The following is a 21,713-nucleotide window of genomic DNA, read 5'->3' on the forward strand; positions in this document are numbered from 1 at the left end:
TAAAATAATTAATTTATAGGTTCTATTTCTTTTTTGGATGAAAACATATAAGGGCAAAATTGTCAAATTTAACTTATTAAGCATTCAGTTATAAATGTTTATCAAACAGTATAAATAGGTTTAACATTAAAATTCAGACATTTATATATTTCATTTCAGTGCTTAAAATTCAGCAAATTAATTGTTTTAGTATTCAGATTTCAGAATTCAGACTTCAGAATTCAGATTCAGTTTTATCAAACGGAACATAAGTATGCATTTCTTGTGCATGTATTAATCAGTCTCGTATCAAACCAGTTGAAATGTCCCATGCTTATCTTATTTTCATGTTTTCAGTCTGTTTTTCTTGCAATGAAAGATTGAAAATCATTATGTGATCTATATTATTCGTTTTTAGAATTAATAAACAATCCGGAACATACACAATAATGAATTCCAGAGTTTTCGTGAAAGTTATAAACAAACACCAAACTTTCTTATTTACTACAAAAATTACATAAATATATTGATTCCAAGCTTTAATTCTTGCAGGGTTGCACCGCACTTGCGTTATATATATCTAGCATCAGATTTCATATTTTATTTCCGCTTTAACTATTGTAATTTCTAAAAGCAACAAGAATACAACCAACAGCACCAAACATAGAATAATTGAACCGCCTGATCTGACTATACAAAGATAGTAGTCAATATGTACCTAACAAACCAACTTTCTTGCAGCAATGTTCTTCAGTCATTTTGAAACATGTGAATTTCATGGATCAGATCAAATAAAAAATATAATAATAATAATAGATGAATAAATACATTTAAGCAATCAAGCATCAAATGTCTCATCTCCAGCTAGCTAAGGTACACTAATGCCTAAACTACACAAATTCTCCAAAAAGCAAAAAGACTCATGTTCGGTATCTTTTTTATCTATCAATCGTGAAGTTAATATCTTAAGACACGCACAAGATGAAATATCCCGGATCGAATGTTCTAGGGTTTTATTTACCATACCTCAAGCTCATGTCAAGTAATTCAGCCTCTTGTCCAATATCAAGTCCCGTGTAAGAGGAGGTGTTAAAAGTCGACAAAATACCCCATATCAATTTGTCAAAGAATTATAGCTAGGCATCATATCAATAAGATTTTGAACCACTCAACTCATTATAAGTTCGTTAACAGATGAACGCAGTCAAGCTATTTATCAAACCCTTTTTAATGTGTCAATCATGTGTGTGTATATATATATATATATACATACACGCACACACAGAGAGAGATCATGAAGTTAGTATCTAAAGGTATGAACAAGATAAGCCTATGCTGATTCATAGTTCAGGAAAAGGTGTCCTCAGAAAATGGCTTTTTCAAGGGCACGCTTGAAAGAACCCTTGCCTCAACAAGTCGTTGTTTCAGGACTTTCGGTGGCCAATCTCCCATAAACGCACACACGCACACGCATAGATGTGTAGATCTGCTGATGAGTAGTCGTTGTCTTTCCACATCAATATCTGAAGAAATGCAAAGACGACCATGTGCTTCACTTCATATAATATTAGCAATCCTTTTCCTTAGCCTAGATACCTTAGATAGGTTTAGGTTCAATGATTCTTGTCGGAACAGTTCTTGAGACTTGAATGATATGTATGCAAACTAAAAGCTGTAATCAGTTTTGATGCTTCAATATTGCAAAATCATGCTACTCCTGCTAAAGGAATTTAGAGGACTTTTTACATGCAAGTGGGGGAACCCAAATGTGAAGCTCTGCATGCAGAAGAAGACATTCTGCATTGTGCTTAATAATTGAGAACAAAAGATTTCTTTTTTGGTTTTTTAATGGTTTTATCATTTTAAGTAGTTCAATATTAATTTCTATTCTCTTCTATTTCCTGCAGGTAGCCTAATGTCGATGCATGGAGCAATCACTCAAAATGCCAAATTAGCTATTCATTGTGGAGGATCCATCTAATGAAAATTCTTTGGCTAAATACAATCCCCCAAATTGGCAAGTAGCTTCAAAGTACATTGTCAGTGATCTAAAATAATTTTCTCATTCAATTATTGTTGCTCTAACTGGCAAATAATGAATGAAAAACAATGGACTTTGCTAGTATAATACAATTGATTACCTCAATGTCACTTCTTTCAATTTGCTTGCTTCTTTTTGGAAGAGAACAAAATTGCTATATAGTTTACACTTGAAATGCTCAAAATCCCTTACTTTTTACTCATCGTTGGATACTTTCCAATTATCTTTAATTCCTCAACAGTAATATAAGACAGAATACTGCTTCATCATCTACAAACATCAAAGTTCTAACCACTTAGGCAAAGTGGTATTGAACCCTTGTCTAGTACTGGTTCTGAACGGTTCAATTACAAAAAGCGATTAAGAAAGTATTATGAGATGATTATGGGATAAATACAAATATAGGAATATTTAAAAAAGGCAGGAGATGGTCATATACCTTACGTGTAGAATGTCATATTCTGGTTCTTAAAAACATTTTTTTTTGGGTTGTTAAAAACATATGTTTTTACTCATTCCAGATTTTCTCAATCATGACTAAAAACAAAAAGTCTTGAAATACTAACAAAAATTTTGGTGCCTGCAGGTAGAGCCATTCTCATGTGCTCTACCAAAGGTGCATAGAATAGACTGAAAAGTTGGAGGTGCATTATTAAAGAAGTTGCATGATGTATACGTAAGTTTCTGTTTTATTGTGTGTTTTATAAATATATTTGAGTTGTTTGTATTTTGTTCATTCGATCAATTTGCTAAATTTTATGGGCTCTTTGAATATCAGATGGATAAAGCATCGCCATATGCTTCTTTCTACATGGAAGTTTATATTTTTGAGTGATTTCTATGAACTGTATTTTCTCTTCTTGATACTGATAGGCTGAAAATCTGAAATATATAAGAACCATTGACCAATATTTACGTATGCAATGACAATGCATATGATTCACGTTATGTCAAAAAAGTTGCACACCTAATTTGCAAGTACATTTTTTTTCCATCTTTTCAATGGACACATTTCACTTGGTACTCGAAGTTGATCTCATGTGGTTTTTGCTGCCTTTATGCATCCAGAAGCAAATTTGAAGGGGCTATTCTTGGTGCATTTGACGCTTGATGCACCTTTAATACACTCAACAAGAAGTCACTAAATCTTGCCCAGTGCATTGAATCAAGACCACTGTTATCAGTTGTCTGCAAAAAGATTTTTTGTTCATTTTTCCTTCAACCAAGATAATATCGTGTCTACAAAGAAGGAATGGAGAAGGGGAATTCTTTCTAATGGCAAACACGAGTAGACACCTTGAAAGTTGAGGAGAGAACCAATCTTGGGGTTCAATCAAACAGCACCACCACTGGCCTTCTTGTAGCTGTGTAACTAACAAAAACTGTATAATTAGTATGGTAGTTTGTGAAGTTTGAAACGTGAAAGGAAATCCCAAAAGGTCTGAGAGGACTGGAATTTGGTTGAAGTTAGTTGGTGGAGAACATGTTATGGGCCATGCAATTGAGTCAGGTCTGACAGCAAATTGGAGGCAAACATCTGACAAGATGAGCTTTGGAGGGGGGGCTTCAAGCTGTGCTCGGAATTTTGCCACTTGGAAGCATAATATTGGGATTCTTGGTTTATACTTGACACCCTCTGTTTTTGTTTTGTCAGAAGAGTAATGAAGACTAGAGAGCAAAAGGAATTGGAAGCTTATGTAGCACTTGACTTTCCCCATCAAGAAAGTAGGTAGCTGTCTTCAAAGATGCCGAGGAGGGGTAACAAGGACTGCGGGTGGAACCATTCCAAACAATTGAGGGTAAAATTTCGTGTTTGGATTGCTATTTTTTAGAATTTTTATAAAAAAAATATATACTATAATAATTTGATACACGTGAAATAAAAAGGTGATTAAAAAATATTTTTTCGAAAAACATAAAAAATCGTTTAGTAGAAAACTCCAATCCAAAGCACCACCTAAATTTTGAACTAAAATTTACCCTTAATTAATTCTGATAATAGATGCACATCGTTTTGACACACTTATCAGATTTAAGTGATAGGGTTACAAAAGTTACTTATTGTACAAGTGGTTTATGTTATAATGGTAAATGTACAGTTTATAATTTGTTAGACACGGTATAATTCAGGAGAGTTTGCAGCCCCTTGTTTCTTGAGGATATTTGAGGAAGTATAGGCTGGGGTGTTGGTGGAGATTTGGATTTCTTAAAATAGTTTCACTTTTGACCCTATGTTTAGCTTTACACATTTTTAGTCATTAACCTTGTGTGCATGTTCTACTTTAGCCCCTCATTTTTTACTTTGGCACATTTTGGCCCCCTACGGTTCAATAATTTGCAATTTAAGTATGCTGTTAGTTGTCCCAAAATAACAATTTTATAGATCAAAAAGTGATTAAAATTAGTGATACGTAAACACAAGAGACAAAACAGGATAAACGGAAACTGCAGGGACCTGAAATTTTTATGAGACATATGAGATTAAGATCCTGTTTGATAACCCAATTCAGCACTTAAATTTAATAGATTTAGATCTTAATATATTCAGACCGTTTGATAACCAAAAATTAAACATATGAATTAATTAAGTGACATTAAATTTTCTAGACAAAACTTGCTCCCAAGATTAAGTGATAAGCTATTCACTTATTACTGAATGTGACGTGCATTCAAATGTATTAAATTTAATACTTAACAATTCAAAAATTTAATGAATTCAAATTTCAGATTTCAGATTTTAGATTTCAATTTTCAAACTATTGTTTTATCAAATGCAGCCTAAATTGAGGATGCTAGTACCAAACATGTAAGGCGGTTCACGAATTAGCACCAAATTTTTCTTCATTTTTCCCAGCTTAAGGACTAACTAAGACACGTAAACGCGAGAGCGACCCAAGGACGAACTAGCTCAATCAAACATGAACAATCTCGGCCCAACTAAGACGGTCCCCTTGGGCTGCTTTGCTGCAAATTTTTCTAGGTTTTCTAGCATTAGAATAAATAAAATAATTGTTGAATAAATCTAATTATTAGAAAATTTGTTAGAATTTTCAAAACTTTGTTGAGATTGTTTAGGAGATTTGTTAACAAGTATTTTTCAGTTAAATTTTGGCAAGAGATATTTGTGATTAATTTGTATCCTACCTCTCTGTGAAAGGAAAAAATTGACGAATGAAAAGTAAGTTCATTTTTTATTTTAATAACATTGCCTAAGACGTTGTTTCTTAGTTTATACCTTAAAAACCAACCCGTTCGCTCATCTATGTTGACATTTTTGCTCAAAAACACAAGTTCACACAACCACGATCCCCCCAAACGCCCCCCCCCCCTCTCTTCCTTCTCAAAAACCAAAAAACCAACCAAACCATAAATAAATAAATAAACACTGATTTGAATTTCATTCTTGAGCCCAAAAGCTGGTAGAAACAATACTTGTTTTGAGCAAGAAGTTCCCAAAATCACAAGCACATACCTAGATAATGTGAAGATGATATTATAATGAGATAGCACAAAAAAAAACATAGCAAGTAAACTGTTTATTTTACTTTAACTTACACTATCACACATTCACAAAGCCAACAGCAATTCTACAAGTAATCCAATCTATCCAATTATTTAGTTGGTTGTATTGCTATATATAAAGCCTAGCCTTCGCTTATAAATCCAACCTCACATACGAAGCACTAGACAAAAAATGTTCAAAACGAAATTAAGAATCAATTTGACCTTCTGGGAATCTTCTTATCATGACCGGACAGCAGCAGACAACTTCTTCTTTGGTGGTGGGTTACCGCCAGAAATCATCACATAGGCGTAGAAGCACAGCATTGCAGCACTGTAGCAAATGAAGAGCAAAATAACCACCATCACCAGAAGTAGCAGAGTTGATGCAGCAGCACCATTGATTAATAAAAAGGCCGTTCAAAGAATAGCTAACATTTGGAAGAAAGGGGATTCATCGTCGTACCTAATTGCAGCATAAAAGCCGGAGGGAAATAGCTTTTGTGTCTGTATCAAACAGCAGCAGCATTTTACGTTGAAGTCCAAATTAACGAATGCAACAAATGAATAACAAACTAGAAAGTTTTTATAATACCAATGAGTATGTCTGAGTGTTCTTCCGTATGAGGACTGCAGCAAGCACTGCGATGCATAAACCAATGAAAGAATTAAAGTATAGATAAAGCAATTTCAAACTAGACAAGAAAAAAAAAATGCTTCACATCCTCCAAACACAGTATCAACAGCGCGCGCGTGCACGTTGGGGCCAGGGGGACTAGCATCTTTTGGGTTGTGCGCAAGTTAAGCAAACTGCTTCTTCTAAAAATAGGAAAAAATCAACTTTTCGGCTTGAATTTTGACAAGCAGCTGTTAACACTTGACTGTTATCAGCCATTCTAAAATACATCGTGGCTCAGAGGTAATGACCAGACATCAAGTAGCCTCATATGAATGCATGCACATAAAGGAGGTAGCTTTAGAATTCCACAACTGTTACAAGGTATCTCTTTTTAAAAGTCAGCCACTGCAAAATAATGTTCAGAATTCTAATGCACAAGGCAAACTTTGAGAAAAAGACACTCTGTCAGGGATAGAAAGTAAGAAACTTTATGACCAAGGATAAAAAATTCATGCCAGAAATAAGCTGATGCAAGCTTCACTATGCCGTATGAAGTCAGAAATGGGAGGCAAATATTGAAGAAACCTTGATAATGAAGATCAAAGCACAGATCAGTGTTGCCAAATAAGAATAATTGTATTACTGTCCACAAGTCCTGTGAAAGACTGAAAAGGAGGAAGTATTCAATGCCAGCCTAATTGCCATAAAACTATCTACAATTTGTGTTCTATTACAAACTAAATATTTTGCTAAAATGATGCATTTGTTCATGATAGAGTAACTGTAAACAGTCCGGTTATATGATATATCATCTACAAGATAAGACCATCAACAGCATTAGCACCGCAAATACAAAGATCTGTCTGGCTTTCCCTTTTCTCGGCTGTGGCATTAAGTTCCCTAACAACCAAAAAGCATGTCTTTCATTTTACTACACAAGTAGCACAAGAAACAACCTGTAGAGCTCACATTATTCCATCAATAACTTACAAAAACCTATTAAGGAAATGCTGGGTTTCATAACATCCGACAAGCTGACCAAACATAAAATCTATGCAGGATCTTATGCCCATTGCCAGCTTTTTAACATTTTTGACTGAAAAGATTGTATGGTTCCCAAATATACTCTATTTTTATTTTTAGAAGGGCAAAATGCCCAAGAACCCTTCTTTCCCACTTACAATAAATTTTTCAACTCATTCTTACTAACTGCAAATCCTCTAGGCATACCCAAAATAAAAAATTTCATTCATGATAAGGAACTAAACATCATTTTTTTGTATTCAACTTGACTATAGTAGATAGACATGATTCTGAACTCTTCACTATGGCAGACTATGCTTTTGTCAAATTTGCACGATAATTGTACATTATTTTAGAATCTAAATAAAATAAATTTATTCTCAAAATTTGTTATACCAATTCTATACTGATAGAGACTTAAAATAACAAATTGCAACAAAAGTTCAGCGCATCTTAGTTTGTTGAAGTAATAAATAAGTTACATTTGAATAAATTTACATGCCACTGTAAAATCATTTTTGAATTGACACTAATAATTAATAAACCGATTAAAGATTAAAAGGCCAGTACTTTGAATCAAATTTGTATTGACACTAATAAATCAATTCAAGATTAAAAGGCCAGTACTTTGCTTTTAAATGCCCAAGCTTGAGAAGAAAAGAATAAACTAACCATTCAAACTTAAAATTCATTAAATCCCATTTCAGAAGAATAAGTACAATAATTGATCGTTAGAAAATTTAGAGATTTGCATGGAAAAGAAAATAATTGATTTAATAGAGATTATGCCCATTGCCAGCTTTTTAACATTTTTGACTGAAAAGATTGTATGGTTCCCAAATATACTCTATTTTTATTTTTAGAAGGGCAAAATGCCCAAGAACCCTTCTTTCCCACTTACAATAAATTTTTCAACTCATTCTTACTAACTGCAAATCCTCTAGGCATACCCAAAATAAAAAATTTCATTCATGATAAGGAACTAAACATCATTTTTTTGTATTCAACTTGACTATAGTAGATAGACATGATTCTGAACTCTTCACTATGGCAGACTATGCTTTTGTCAAATTTGCACGATAATTGTACATTATTTTAGAATCTAAATAAAATAAATTTATTCTCAAAATTTGTTATACCAATTCTATACTGATAGAGACTTAAAATAACAAATTGCAACAAAAGTTCAGCGCATCTTAGTTTGTTGAAGTAATAAATAAGTTACATTTGAATAAATTTACATGCCACTGTAAAATCATTTTTGAATTGACACTAATAATTAATAAACCGATTAAAGATTAAAAGGCCAGTACTTTGAATCAAATTTGTATTGACACTAATAAATCAATTCAAGATTAAAAGGCCAGTACTTTGCTTTTAAATGCCCAAGCTTGAGAAGAAAAGAATAAACTAACCATTCAAACTTAAAATTCATTAAATCCCATTTCAGAAGAATAAGTACAATAATTGATCGTTAGAAAATTTAGAGATTTGCATGGAAAAGAAAAATAATTGATTTAATATAGTCATGCGGTCACGGTGAAAAGATTTGAGAATACGCCATACATATAACTAAGAATTTTCTTGATGAAAAATAAAATTTAAAACATAAGCAACTAGTCCACGCAGAAAAGAAGCAGGAGTTTTTACGAAAAAAATGATTTATGCCCAAAAACTACTAGAAGTCTAGGATTTTACTAGAATATAGGAACATGAGCTATTCAGAAATTCTGTATAAATTCATAAATCAGCTCTCAACAAATAAACATATTGCAAGCATAAGGAAGCTGTTAATACACCTTGATTCAAAGAGGAACTACTTAATTTAACTCAGATCAGGATTCTTTGATTACATGGATATTTTAGTCTATTACCTTCAGTTAACTGTTAGAGATTCCTACCCCAATTTCTTCCTATAAGCTAGATTTAGATAGTAGAACCAAATATAACCATAACCGTGTACCAAGGTTCTTAAGAATTAACATGTCCAGCTACTGCCAATGGCCAACATACCTTTCATTTTGAAATGGAATAAACAAAAACATACCCAAAAAAATAAAAAATAAGGAATTAAAAAAAAAAAGGCCAGCACAACATTGGCAGATTTCAAGAGTCAAAAATTGAACTAAATGAATCATAATAGAGAGCCCAAAATTGCCAACAACAAGTTCCAGCAGATCAAAATAGTTTCTTTCATTATAGGCACGCTTCACACTTCAGAAAAATCTAATTATTGTCCAACTCGTTGTAAGCACTTAATTTAGTACATTACACAACGATATTGTGGTAAGAGTCAACTTTCCAAAAAATCACGAAAAAATGGCAAGCTCCAGAGAAATCAATAAGCCAACAGCTTACTATCAACAACATGAGTGGCAATTTAAACAGTTGAACTGCTAAAGCACCAGCTGGGAAGAATGGGGGGTTTTAGTTTTTCATAATATGGACACTACATAATGTAAAATGAAACATCCAACAACAGAGAAATCAACAAAGGCAGATAGCCTTTTACCACAAAAACAGTTTAGAACACAAAGGACAGTAAACATTTCTAAAAGTTAAGTCAAAAGTAGAAGAAAGTTGCAGTATTTTCTCAAGAGAAAAAGCAAACTACAAATAGAAAGATGAGCTAACCATTTTATATCAACAACGCTAACATTCTAAAGACATTAATAGGCAAAAAGCAATACCTGCTTGACCTAGCATGAAGGGCAAGCTAGATTTCCCTTTTCTCCAGACTGTTAAACTAAGACTGCTCAAGGCCAGCAGAGGACCTCCAAAGAACACCCCAGTTATAAACGTTGCAGGGTTTCTGGAGAAAATGAAGCCAACAAGGCCCCCACATAAAACAAGTCCACCTGATCAAAGAAACTATCAATAAGCGTCATCTCCTAAATGATTTAAGCATTTCACACCTCCAGTTCATAATTAAACAAGTACAAAGAACCTACACAACCCTCTTTTACAAAGAATCATTAACAGGATTTAACCAAGGTCAATATGTTAGTTAAAACAGTCTGTTATATTTAAAACAGCAGTTCGGAACACTAGCAGTAGAAACTATGAAACTTACCGCACCAAGATACGGAACAAATCTACCCTTCAAATTCATTTGCAGAAGCAGATAAGCTTATGAACCACACAAAGAGCACTTGACATTGTAATTGAGACCAAATTTTCAGGTTATGATACCTAAAAATGTGCTCATTGAAACTATTCTCTTGCCTAATACAAATTTGAACATCACATGTATAAACAAAACAAATCAGAACAGGTGGAGTTCACCATTGAAAAGATAAGCAAATACTGCATCAATCTGTGGCAAAATGTGGTTGACACCAATAGTCAACAATTTAAAGTTGAGAAAAATCCTAGCTATCCACATGGAAAGACCTAGTTTTTTCCATTAAATTCTTTCTTTTACATTCTCCAGTTTTATATACTCTTGTTTAATCCACTAACTGCTTTCTCTCTCAAACATGGCAATACATCCCCCTTGTTAGTGAATGAGATGTGCACATTTCTAGTAGACATCATTCTATGAGAACCAAGCATGCGGAATTTTATTATTTATACTTGACATGATTGAGAGAAAAAGCAACCCTTAGTACTTACAATTTGTGGTGAATTAAGAGATATATTTGCAAAAGCTTCAATCTGTACAACAAGCTGAAGCTGCGCCATGACCAATTGACATGCTTTAACTTAGTTACAGCTCAAAAAAGTACTTGCACTTTGTCACGACATTGCGATTTTAGTCTTTCAATTTTTATACACACTGATTAAAATAAGACACTTTACCATGAATAAAAACTTACCAAAAGGAATTCCTAGACAAAAATCATGAATCTTGGCTGCCCTTATTTGTTGGGTTGCAATAGGTTCTTCTACAGGTTCGCTCTCCCCTTTAATAGCTACAGGTTCTTCAGCAGTAGAATCTACTATCAATGACCTTCCATTATGAGATTTTGGTGCACCGTCTGTGTAACTTAGAGCTGTCTTTATCCCTGAATTGGAAATGTCTGTGGCGCGTTCATCTTTGCTCATAACAACTAGAAACTGAATTACAGAAAATCTGAGATTGATATCATTTTCAAGCAGCCACATAAAAGAAAAATGAATTTTCAATCCACCTTTGCTGCCAAACATTCAACCATGACTTTCATGTATGTATTTAAGAAACATGATCCTCCAAAACAAATTCACCAAATCCAAAGCTACAAAAAATGATGCTAATTTACTAACACCAATTAGTCAGTGAGTGCAGCATGAAAGCGACCGGAACTCCATGAGAAATAACAAAAAAAGAAAGAAATGATCATGTAACACAAGGATCCATAATACATCATGAGATACAAAAGTACTTAAATGCAGTCGGTAACTCAGAAAGTACAAGCACGAGAACAGCAGTAAAGTTCACATGATTGACGAACAATCTCCTTCTCAAAGCATAGTTGCATGACAAATATTTGGCAACTAGTCAATATTCCTCCGAAGGAATAATCTTTACATGCTTGCACATGCTTGTTTTCATTAGATGAGCAATATACCTAATGCACCTATCTTGAGGGTTTTCAAAGTGTTTTAACACATGTTCCAGAAGTTGGAAAATATGTTCATAAGATTGTAAGCAAGGCATTCAGTCATCATCATAGAAATGTCCAATGCACATGCAAGATTATCTGCAGAACCCCAAGGATTCACAGATGCAAAATCGGGTCAAGATCTTATCTTAATTCTCAGGTACTTGATATGATCAAAATGTTCCATGGTTTTGATCATATAACTTGAATCAAAATAAAAGTAACCAATATCATTGGGAGCACAAATGTGAATAAACGGTTGTATTAAAAATTCACTAAATTAACCGTAACCCCTTGTCAGAGTCTAATCCCATTGCTCGCCCAGCATTTGGGTTTCAAGGGTTATTCTTTTGGTTGTTGCCACCCCATCCCCACAGCCTGTATTCACCTCAACATAAACCATAATGTCAAAACCATCTAACTATTTCTGCAAATCGTCAATTTCTTCCTAGATGGAAAAATGAATACAAACCACTCATGATGATGTCCTACCAATAATCAGTATAAATTTATTACTCCAGCATAGGGAAGGGACATAAAGCTACCATTTTTTTCAACTATCTCCGTTCTGGCATGCAAATTTCTCCCATTTGACCAATGTACTTCAAAAACGGGGACAAGACCAGAGGGGGGCTGGCGGCTAAGAATTTTTAAAAACTCATTTGCCCCCTTATATTAAAAGTTTTATTTGTATTATGAACTTAACGTTAAGAAATTATTCTGATCTTAAGTTCTTGCCCCCAAGCTTGAGAGTTTGGTATTCAGTAGAAATATTTTATACATTTTACTTTCGCCCCATAAAAGTTTCAAACACTTTGGTGTAAATGAAGCTAATCAATCCACACACTCTAGTGTTCAAGCTTGTCTGTCTATCTTAACGAGTTTCAAATTGTTTCAAATTTGACTTATTTATTCATCAAGCTGGAATTCAGATGAACTTTTATCAAGCCAGGCTTGAGTCGAGCTCATTTGACTTTTTTACATGTAAATTCCAAATTTATGCTAATCAAGCCAATCTCGAGCAGGATTTGAAATTTCACCAAATACAAAATGTTATTCATGTTTGATTTGAGATCAAATGAGCTCTTAGTAATCCAAGCATGATTAGACAATCAAATAGTTTGGTTCGTCTTCCAGCCCTATTTGCAAGTATAAAATTGATATTAAGTCCGTCTCCTCTAAATTTGTATATTTTCGCCCTCCAAATTGAAATCCTGGTTCCTTCGTTGTTTGAAATCAAGAATAAAAAAGGTGTCAAACGAATTAACACTATTGGAGCACAAAAAAATTGCAAAGAAATCAAATTACCAGTAACTATATATGATGATCCTCACTTCAACAGGAGGTAAAAATCAGAGCTTTGGCAATATTTCATTTTTTTTTTCTTTAAATTCACTCCAGAAGGCTACCAGTCTACCACTCTAACAATGAAGCCATTATACAGAAGGGGAAAAAATTGGGTTTTTCTTTTTTTGTTTTTTAATTCAAGTACGAAAGCAAAAACACAAATTTCATTCAAAAAGGACGAAAAGGGAATTAGTGAACTTGCCTTGAACCGAAGGATGGGATTTGATCGGGTTTGAAAGCTGAGTTGCTGACCCCGACTAATGGAGGAGAAGGCTGGCAACTGAGAGATCGCCACCGATGCCATCCTTAACCTTTCCTTCCTTCCTTTTTTCCCCCTGATTGCTTCCTTTTTTTTTTTTTTTTGGCTTCTGGGTTTTTGCCTGTGGGATCTTAGTTCTTCCTGAGAGCAAAAAGGGGGTAAATTGACTTGGAATTCTGGAAGGTGCTGCTAACTGCTGAAAAAATGTGGTCGCTTTTTGACAGTCTGAACTTGAGCTGAATTTTTTTTTTTTGGTGGCAACGGCAGAATTTCTATAATTTAACGAAACCTAATTTGGAGAGGAGGGAGGAGTACTCGATGTAAGCAGAGACTTTATTTAAAAAGTCAATTAAACTGTTACAGTGGCAATTCACGAAAGGCAAGGGGTTGAACTTTGACTTTGAGCTCCCACCCCACCAAGAGAGACCAAGACTGAAGGTGACCACCCGGCCAAAGGCCTAGCGGCTCTGAACTTGCAAGCAGTCAAATTCGAGTTACTATTGCTTTTTGCCCGCTTGATGTGTACATGATTATAATAATAAAGAAATGAATACTAATATTAATATTTTTGACATTCTATATAAATTCTTCATTGCTAAAAAACCTTAAATTCTTAAATTTTTTTGAACATAATAATTGTTATATTGGTAGTTATAATGCTTAGGATTAATTTTGTTGAAAAGTAAATAGTTAAATTTAAATGCGTTCATTCAAGAGAATTAGAGGAAAGGGAATGAATTTGGTGATATAAAAGGAGGAGGAGAGATCAAGAGAATACAAGTGACAAATAATTTTTACACAAAATTCCATTTCTCTCCCTTTACAATATTTTGTATGTATATATGCCCTAAAATGTTTATAATTAGTCACTAGATTTTCATAAAAACGATTCAATTGTTTGGATAGTAATTTTTCAAAAAATTTTAGAAAACTTGAAATACATTCTCCAACAAATTTTTTTTTTATCTCACATACATATTTCTATAAACAAAAAAGTCTTAATTAGTATACCATCTTAAAAAAAAAAAACAATTTTCAATGTATGTTATGCCTAAACATTATTAATGAAAATATTTTGTGCATGACTTATGGTAGATTGAGCAATTGTACCTAGATAAATTTTGACATAACATTGTTAAATGTATTTTGTACCACTATTAAATTTTGTTATTACGGATAGTTTTCTGGGATTTTCCGAGAAATTTTTCCACAAATGATTGCTCATGAAGATTTAAAATCCACCAATTAGATTAGGGTTTAGATCTTCTCCATTATTTTTTCTCTTCATTTATATATCCATTTTTTTATATTGATATAACTAAATTTTTTTCACAATAATCTGTTTGTTTTGATAATTTTATTTCCGCAAGTAAATCAACATATTTAAAAATCTAGCTCATTTGTGAATATAACTATGGGATAATTTCACAAACCTCTTCTTAGGTTTCTCACAATTACAAAGAGCTCATCTTAGATTTTAAAAATAACATATACTCCCTTACTTTTATTGTTTAGTAACAACGTATGTTTAAGAACTTAGATTTTCTTTCAAAAATCCTAAATTTCCCTTTTGTACAAAACTAAGAAAGAAAAACATAATATACTCAATCATTTTCTTCCACACTTTGCATAAATCAAACATATTTAAAAATCAAGCTCGTTTGTGAATATAACTATGGGATAATTTCACAAACCTCTCCTGAGGTTTCTCACAATTACAAAGAGCTCCTCTCAGATTTTAAAAATTATATATACTCTCCTACTTTTACAATTTAGTAACAATGTATGTTTAAGAACTTAGATTTTCTTTCCAAAACCCTAAATTGCCCTTTTGTGCAAAACTAAGAAAAAAAAACATAGTATACTCAATCATTTTCTTCCACATTTTGCATAAATCAACAAGCCAAATCCCTAATGACCATCCAAACATAAGTTCTAAAATCAAGTAGTCATCCAAAATATTCCAAATGGTATTATACAGTATCAATATTTGCCACGATAAAAAAAAACCACACAAAACCCCATTGCCAACCAATTTTATATTCACAAATTAAATTCTCAAATACCTTTTCAATATAGACTAATTTGACCTAGAACCATCATTACAACTCTCCTATGCCCTTCAAAATATTAATATCTCAAACGTAAAGAATAAATTCTACCTCCAAAATAAAATCATAATAAAAAATTTCTAGTCCAATGAAAGAAATCATTATGTAATTATTGACATTTTATAAATTTTTTTTCGTAACAACAAACAAAATATGACAAATTCCATAGCGTTAGTTCTTTTTCCTATTTCAATAATCAATTTCATTATTTATTTCTCTATCACTGCGAGTTTCTTCATTTCCTTCTAGTTTGACAATAATCTACTTTCTTTGTATATTTTGTAATTTTAATTTGCTAATATCCACAAAACTAAAGATAATGAAAAGAGATTATATTAACTAGAAAATAGACAAGAGATGGAAAAATAAATTTTTTTAGGTTTTGTAAATTTATTGCCTTAAATTTAAAATTGTCTACTGAGTGGAGGACATTATAGATATTTTATTATGGATAATTTTAGAAACCTCCCTTGAGGTTTTTTCTAATCACACCTAGTACCCCTAAAGTTTCTAAAATCACACTTAGCACCCTTAGAATAACAACTTTTGTAACATATCAACCCTTTTAGGTAAAAATTGTATTAAAAATGTATTTAGAAGAGCAAGTTGATTTTTGAAAACTAGAAGATGAAAATAAAAACAAGTTGATTCTTTTTCAGCCTTTTTCATATTTCTTATGTAGGAAAAGGCAAGAAAAAAGAAAAAATATTTTATGTTCAATTATGTAAAAATAAAGTAACAAAAATGCCATAAAATTTGGGCACATTTTGGGCCTTTGTTTTGCGTATGCAACTGAAGATAGGTTTTGAGGTACTTAGATAATCTAAACATAGAAAATCTATCTTTTTTTTTTACTAAGATTTTATCTTGTTATCTAGTTTAATCATTAAGAGGTGAGGAAAAAATATGTTAAAATCATTCATTTGGTGATAAAAGGCTGGGATGTAGTTGAAATAATGATAAAATGCATATTAAATATACCTATAATGGTGTTCAATTATCAAAAACAAAATTTTTCAAAAATTGGTTAACAAACAATATTCAAAAGTTTTTATTTCCTTTCTATCCAAAACTTTCGCACAAACCTTATAACAGTCATATGAATCAACAAAAATTATACAATTCAATAGTTATTGTACTTATAACCCCCTCAATTTTTATGTAAATATTGCAGTTCTATTTGTTTTTATTTTCATCTTCTAAAATTCAAAAATCAACTTGCAAAAGGGCAAACTTGAAAGAATATTATAGTATCTCTCCTAAATACATTTTTTAATATTAGTTTTACATAAAAGGGCTGACATGTTACAATGGTTGTCATTCCAAGGGCGCTAAGTGTGATTTCAGAAACTTGAGGGGTGTTAGGTGTGATTAGAAAAAACCTCAAGGGAGGTGTCTGAAATTATCCCATTTTATTATGTCAAGAGAAATAAGTATAATTTTTTAAACCCGAAGGAAGCCGAGTGAAATTATAAACTTCAAAGGAGGTTTCTGAAATTATCCCTGTAACTATTGTTGGTAGGCTGAGCAATGACAGAGGGCAGGCGAAAGTAGAAGAAATCTTAATCCAGTGAGTGGCACTTTATGGTCTGAATTCATTTTGTGGATTTGTTGCTCGACTATGACTCAGTTCTTAGGTACATCAAAGCATCCGAGCGGTCTTAAAAAAAGCAATTTATTTTATTGCGAAGCTCGAAAAAAAAAAAAAAAAAAAAAAAAAACCTCCTGGTTTACAACGCGAAAGTATATTGCGATATATCTTTACGACAAATTAAAGGTGTGGAATAATTATATCTTGATCACAAATTAGGAGCGTGAGATTTATCAAATAAAAATTCTAAAATTTTTATTTGTGTGTTTCATTCTCAGATTTCCTTTGTTGCTTTATATTGCCCCTATACATAAGGTGTGAAATCCATATCCTTGTTTAATCAACTTACACCGTAATTAGGGTAGTCATAATCGCTTCGTATATCGTAATTATTCTCAAAATAGAAGGGAAACCTTGGAAAAATAGAAAATATAAACCAACCCTTGGACAAGAGTTGGAAAGCCTGCAACAAATATACATGAACTCAACACGCACAACTGCACTCTTTTAAGTTGGTGTTGCAGTCACAATGACTTGAATCATCGTATTGCAGCAATGCAGGACAAAGACGTGTATGTTAAATCACTTCTATTTTCACCTAATCATATTCTATCCAAGTGTAAAAAACTGCCTCAATGTGTTGTGAGCAGTCGTACATCTAATGGCAGCTAAACAAAATTGCATAAGATGACGAAAGAGAAATATCTGAAGAAAAACATAGATGCTAGGCCTTGGGCCAGAATATCAACCAAACACTTTCAGGGAGTTACGACAGACATAACTGATCCAAAGAAATGTAAAGGTGATATATCAGGTAACAGCCAAATATACATGCAGCTTGGACTTGCTTAACTGCCAAAAAAGAAAGGGAAAAATCATGTCTTCATTGCGGGTCTTACCAGTCCCAAGCCACTTCCACTACCTAGATGCTTGAAATCCTTCGCTTCAAGGTGATCTCCATGGCCAGCAAAGCCTGTTCCTCCTTTTCCCAAATTGACCAAATTCCTCTCTTTACAAGGTTTGTTGCAAACCAGACAAACTTTGTCAACAGCCATAAACTTTTCTCCGCATTTCTTGCAAAACACATGCCCACAAGAATTCAGAGCCATTAGAGCAACGGTGTTTGTTAGGGTGACCTTGCAGCTAGGACAGATAAAGTTCTTATCAAGAGACTTTGATTTCTTCAATTCACTGGTATCCTCTGTGAAGTAAACTGGGAAGAGTGACTTCAACTTGAGTTTCTCCTTCCCCTCTGGACAAATCGTGCTCATAGATGGAGCTTCTACTTTAACTGGAGCGTTGGGTGTAGCAGAAGGGAGCCAAAAGGCTTTCATGGTACGGAGTGCTTCTTCTTCAAAAGACGTGGTCTTCACACTGTTAGCCCCATGGAAACCATTCTTGTCTCTATTGTAGTTCTTATCACTATATTGGGGTACTGCACCATGGTTCTGTTGATCAAATGCATCAAGCTCTCTAGCCTTTTGCAGCATCAACCTCTCTTCCTCCTCTTCCTTGTCTTGCTTCTGCTGAGCAGAATGGGCTTCTAGCTTTCTGTAAGAAGGAAAAATATCATCAATTTGGATTCCAAAGACACTAATATCAATAAACAACCAAAACTAGAAAACATACAATTATATCCTACTATAATATCTGAGAGTAGTTACTGAAAGTTGCAGTAAAGTGACTTCTAGTTTCTTAAAAATACTTTAGGTGATAACCAGCTGAAACATTTTTGTTTTAAGACAGGTAAGCCAAACACGTGTGCAGCTCAAGTGCCGCACAATTGACTTGAATTCTGGAATTATGTATTTTAAAATAAAGCTCCCATACTCTTTTAACTTGCACAAACCGTCGAGGCTATGAAACCACATGGTTACTAAGCTCTAAATCTCACTTTAATAGGCATCTAGATGCAAGCACCACAAAGATGCACCAAAACTCAACATATTTGATAATGCAAATACTTTTTCTGTTATCGATTCCAACTCTTCTCCTCTCTCCAAATTCCAATAAGCATCTATGGCAACAATACAATACCCTCTTTATCTGGTATAGTACTAATTGTCTATGCCATCAAACAGGAACCAAACCAATTAATTTCTCTTTTTTTTTAAAATACTATTTACTTTGTTTTTAATTCTTTTCACACCTATGTTTAGCCTTTCAGTCACTGCACTCAACTCAACAGTCCATAAAGTGTTCCAAACTACAGCAAGAGAATATCAAGTACAGATTGACGGCCCTTGAACAAGAGGAACCCATCTTTCCAGAACAAAAGTAGATGCTTACTGGAATTTTTTTTTTTTTTTTTGGGGGAGGGGGGTGGGGGATATATCATGCATTAGTTGATACAGAGAATTGTTGTATTCTGGTGCATTACTATGCATGTGGCTCCAACAAAACCAAGTATTTTTCCTTTGACAAAGCATAAATGTAAGCGCAATTATATGTGGCTTAAGTGTCGCTTAATTGACTTGAATTCCAAAGCCATTCATCTCAAAAAATATACAGGTAACTGTATTCTTTACATGTACACTTTAGCTCTCCCATACTTGCCCTACTCTGAAGGAACACCAAAAAGGATTTACCATCTTACTGCAAATTCCACTACACTAATATGGATATATGCAAGTGCTACATGAACCAGAATAACAAGTAAAATATACAAAAAAAAAAAAAAAAAAAAGAAGCTTCTTCCAGTACATGATCTATACGTGCATAACCTGTATATTTAGAGTGCAGAGCAAAGAATCCGCCTAGTGACAATACAAGCAGAAATCTTTCCAATAACTAACTCAAAACTTAACAAAAGTATCCAAAAATTCTTCCTACTAATCACATATAAGCAAGAACTGAACAAGAAATATAAGTCCATACTTCTTGCTATGGCCAATTGAGCTTTCTGTTTGCTGGTCTAATACTTGATTCAATTAGCAAAAAACAGACAAAATTGACTTTTCAATTACGAAATAATGTCTTAAAGGGATGATCGCTTTATGTAACATTTCAAAGTGTTTGACCTAGATTGAGCAAGTCCACCGATAATATGGTACATTAGACATTCAGTCCTTACAGGATATACTTCATAAAAAACCAGTTGATGCATTATATGGGCTTTGAGTTGGACTACAACAATTAAACGAGTAATTCATGCCCACTTCACGAACATTAATATCAGCTAGCATGATTACACCTCTAATTTCACACCCATTTCCAACCCAACCAACAAAAAAAATCCCAAGATACACGCAGTTTCAACACAAAGTCGGCAGCAACAACAAACAGAAACAGACGCGTCATTTCAACATCAATATGTACAAAAGGTAATCTTCAAAGAACAGCCACATTACATGAGACGAATCAGTGAGACAATAACATCTCGAAAGGGAAAAATACTTACCTTTGGATGTCCTTTTTCTGAGACAAAAGGCATTCAAGAATGCACTCTTTACAAAAAACATGACCTTTTTGACAGCACAAGGGGTCAATAAATGGCTTCAAACAAAGACAACAAGCATCAAACGGCTTGATAGAGTCCCTCCCAAGCCTCTCCTTTTGAGTTCCATAGCCAAGCTTTCGCTTCTCGTCGTATGTAAAGAAGGCAAGATCATTGTTGTTCTTCGAGTGTCTTTGCGGCATCTTCTAAACCCTAGCTGAATTAAGGAGAAATTTCGAAAACCCACACGGACAAAAACAATAATACAACGTAAGAAATACTTCTAAACCTCGTATTAGAAGCATTAAATTGACCACAAAATTGTTCAACTCAGACCACCCGGAGAATAAGGTGAGGGCGTGGATTTACCTCACCGTTGGCTGCCGGAAAATTTGAAAAGTTCTGCTGGGAAGTTAAGAGTCGGTGACCTTCAGATGTTAAGATGCAAATCTGGGATTCCTCCGTCTTCGGAAGCTAATCCTTAATGGATCCGAATTAGGAAATTAGGGAATGGAGCGAGGGCGTAGAATTTTAGTAGACCCGAGCTTCTTGGTAACGGGTCGGGTCCTACACTATTAAATTGAGTCCCACCCTATTTTGTTTGTTTTGAGCCTAGGCAGACTATGTCCAATGGGTCAAGGCCCAAAACCAGGTCGAGATCCTTTATTATTATTATTAAGAAAATGTTGTTTGCACTCTCATTTTTGTTAATCATACTTTTATTATTATTTTAATATTATAGTTTAAATTTATTTTAATCATACAATTTGCATTATTAGATTATATGATAAAAGTATAAAACAAATAATAAGAGTACAAATAACAAAAAATGAAATGCAAATAGCATTTTCTATTATTATTATTATTATTTATTTTGCTATTTTCTTTTTGGATCTATCTAACGAGTGCTTACTAGACACTCGTTAAAATGGATTTCAGGTGTTCATATTTTGAAAAGTAATTAGGAAAGCATATAAATCAATATGGGGTAATAATTATTAGTATGCGAATTCATATGATAGGTTATATATGATTTAGGTATAGGTGTGTTTGGATTGAGAAGATTTGAAAAAAAATAATTTGCTTCACAAATTCCAATCACCTTTTTATCTCACAGACATCACATCACAAAAAGTGTTACAGTAATTATCTCAAATAAATCATCCAAATAAACTCCTATCCAAACAAACCTTCCCTTCAACAACAGTTTTCTAAATTCTACA

At 33.3% G+C, this 21,713-nt stretch overlaps 2 protein-coding genes across 3 annotated transcripts; both read right to left on the minus strand.

The window, feature by feature from the left end:
- Positions 1–5,489: 5,489 nt before the first annotated feature.
- Positions 5,490–13,643, minus strand: LOC140008533 (protein FATTY ACID EXPORT 1, chloroplastic-like). Its single transcript, XM_072053207.1, has 6 exons — positions 13,296–13,643; positions 10,982–11,222; positions 9,854–10,021; positions 6,117–6,163; positions 5,988–6,028; positions 5,490–5,855 (listed from the first exon to the last, which is right to left on the minus strand). The coding sequence occupies exons 1-6, from the start codon at positions 13,395–13,397 to the stop codon at positions 5,765–5,767; spliced, it is 690 nt and encodes a 229-aa protein (XP_071909308.1). The 5' UTR covers positions 13,398–13,643; the 3' UTR covers positions 5,490–5,764.
- A 4,113-nt stretch (positions 13,644–17,756) lies between these two features.
- LOC113694049 (E3 ubiquitin-protein ligase CSU1) lies at positions 17,757–21,026 on the minus strand. 2 transcript variants are annotated; one of them, XM_072053208.1, is made up of 3 exons: positions 20,865–21,026; positions 20,455–20,707; positions 17,757–18,605 (listed from the first exon to the last, which is right to left on the minus strand). In XM_072053208.1, exons 2-3 carry the CDS (start codon positions 20,691–20,693, stop codon positions 17,930–17,932), a joined length of 915 nt encoding a protein of 304 aa, XP_071909309.1. In that variant the 5' UTR covers positions 20,694–20,707; positions 20,865–21,026; the 3' UTR covers positions 17,757–17,929. The 2 variants fall into 2 exon arrangements, with proteins under 2 accessions (XP_071909309.1, XP_027068707.2); XM_027212906.2 differs by having other exon boundaries at positions 20,860–21,021.
- Positions 21,027–21,713: the final 687 nt, after the last annotated feature.

This window comes from Coffea arabica, chromosome 6c (assembly GCF_036785885.1).
Source record: "Coffea arabica cultivar ET-39 chromosome 6c, Coffea Arabica ET-39 HiFi, whole genome shotgun sequence".
Taxonomy (NCBI): domain Eukaryota; kingdom Viridiplantae; phylum Streptophyta; class Magnoliopsida; order Gentianales; family Rubiaceae; genus Coffea; species Coffea arabica.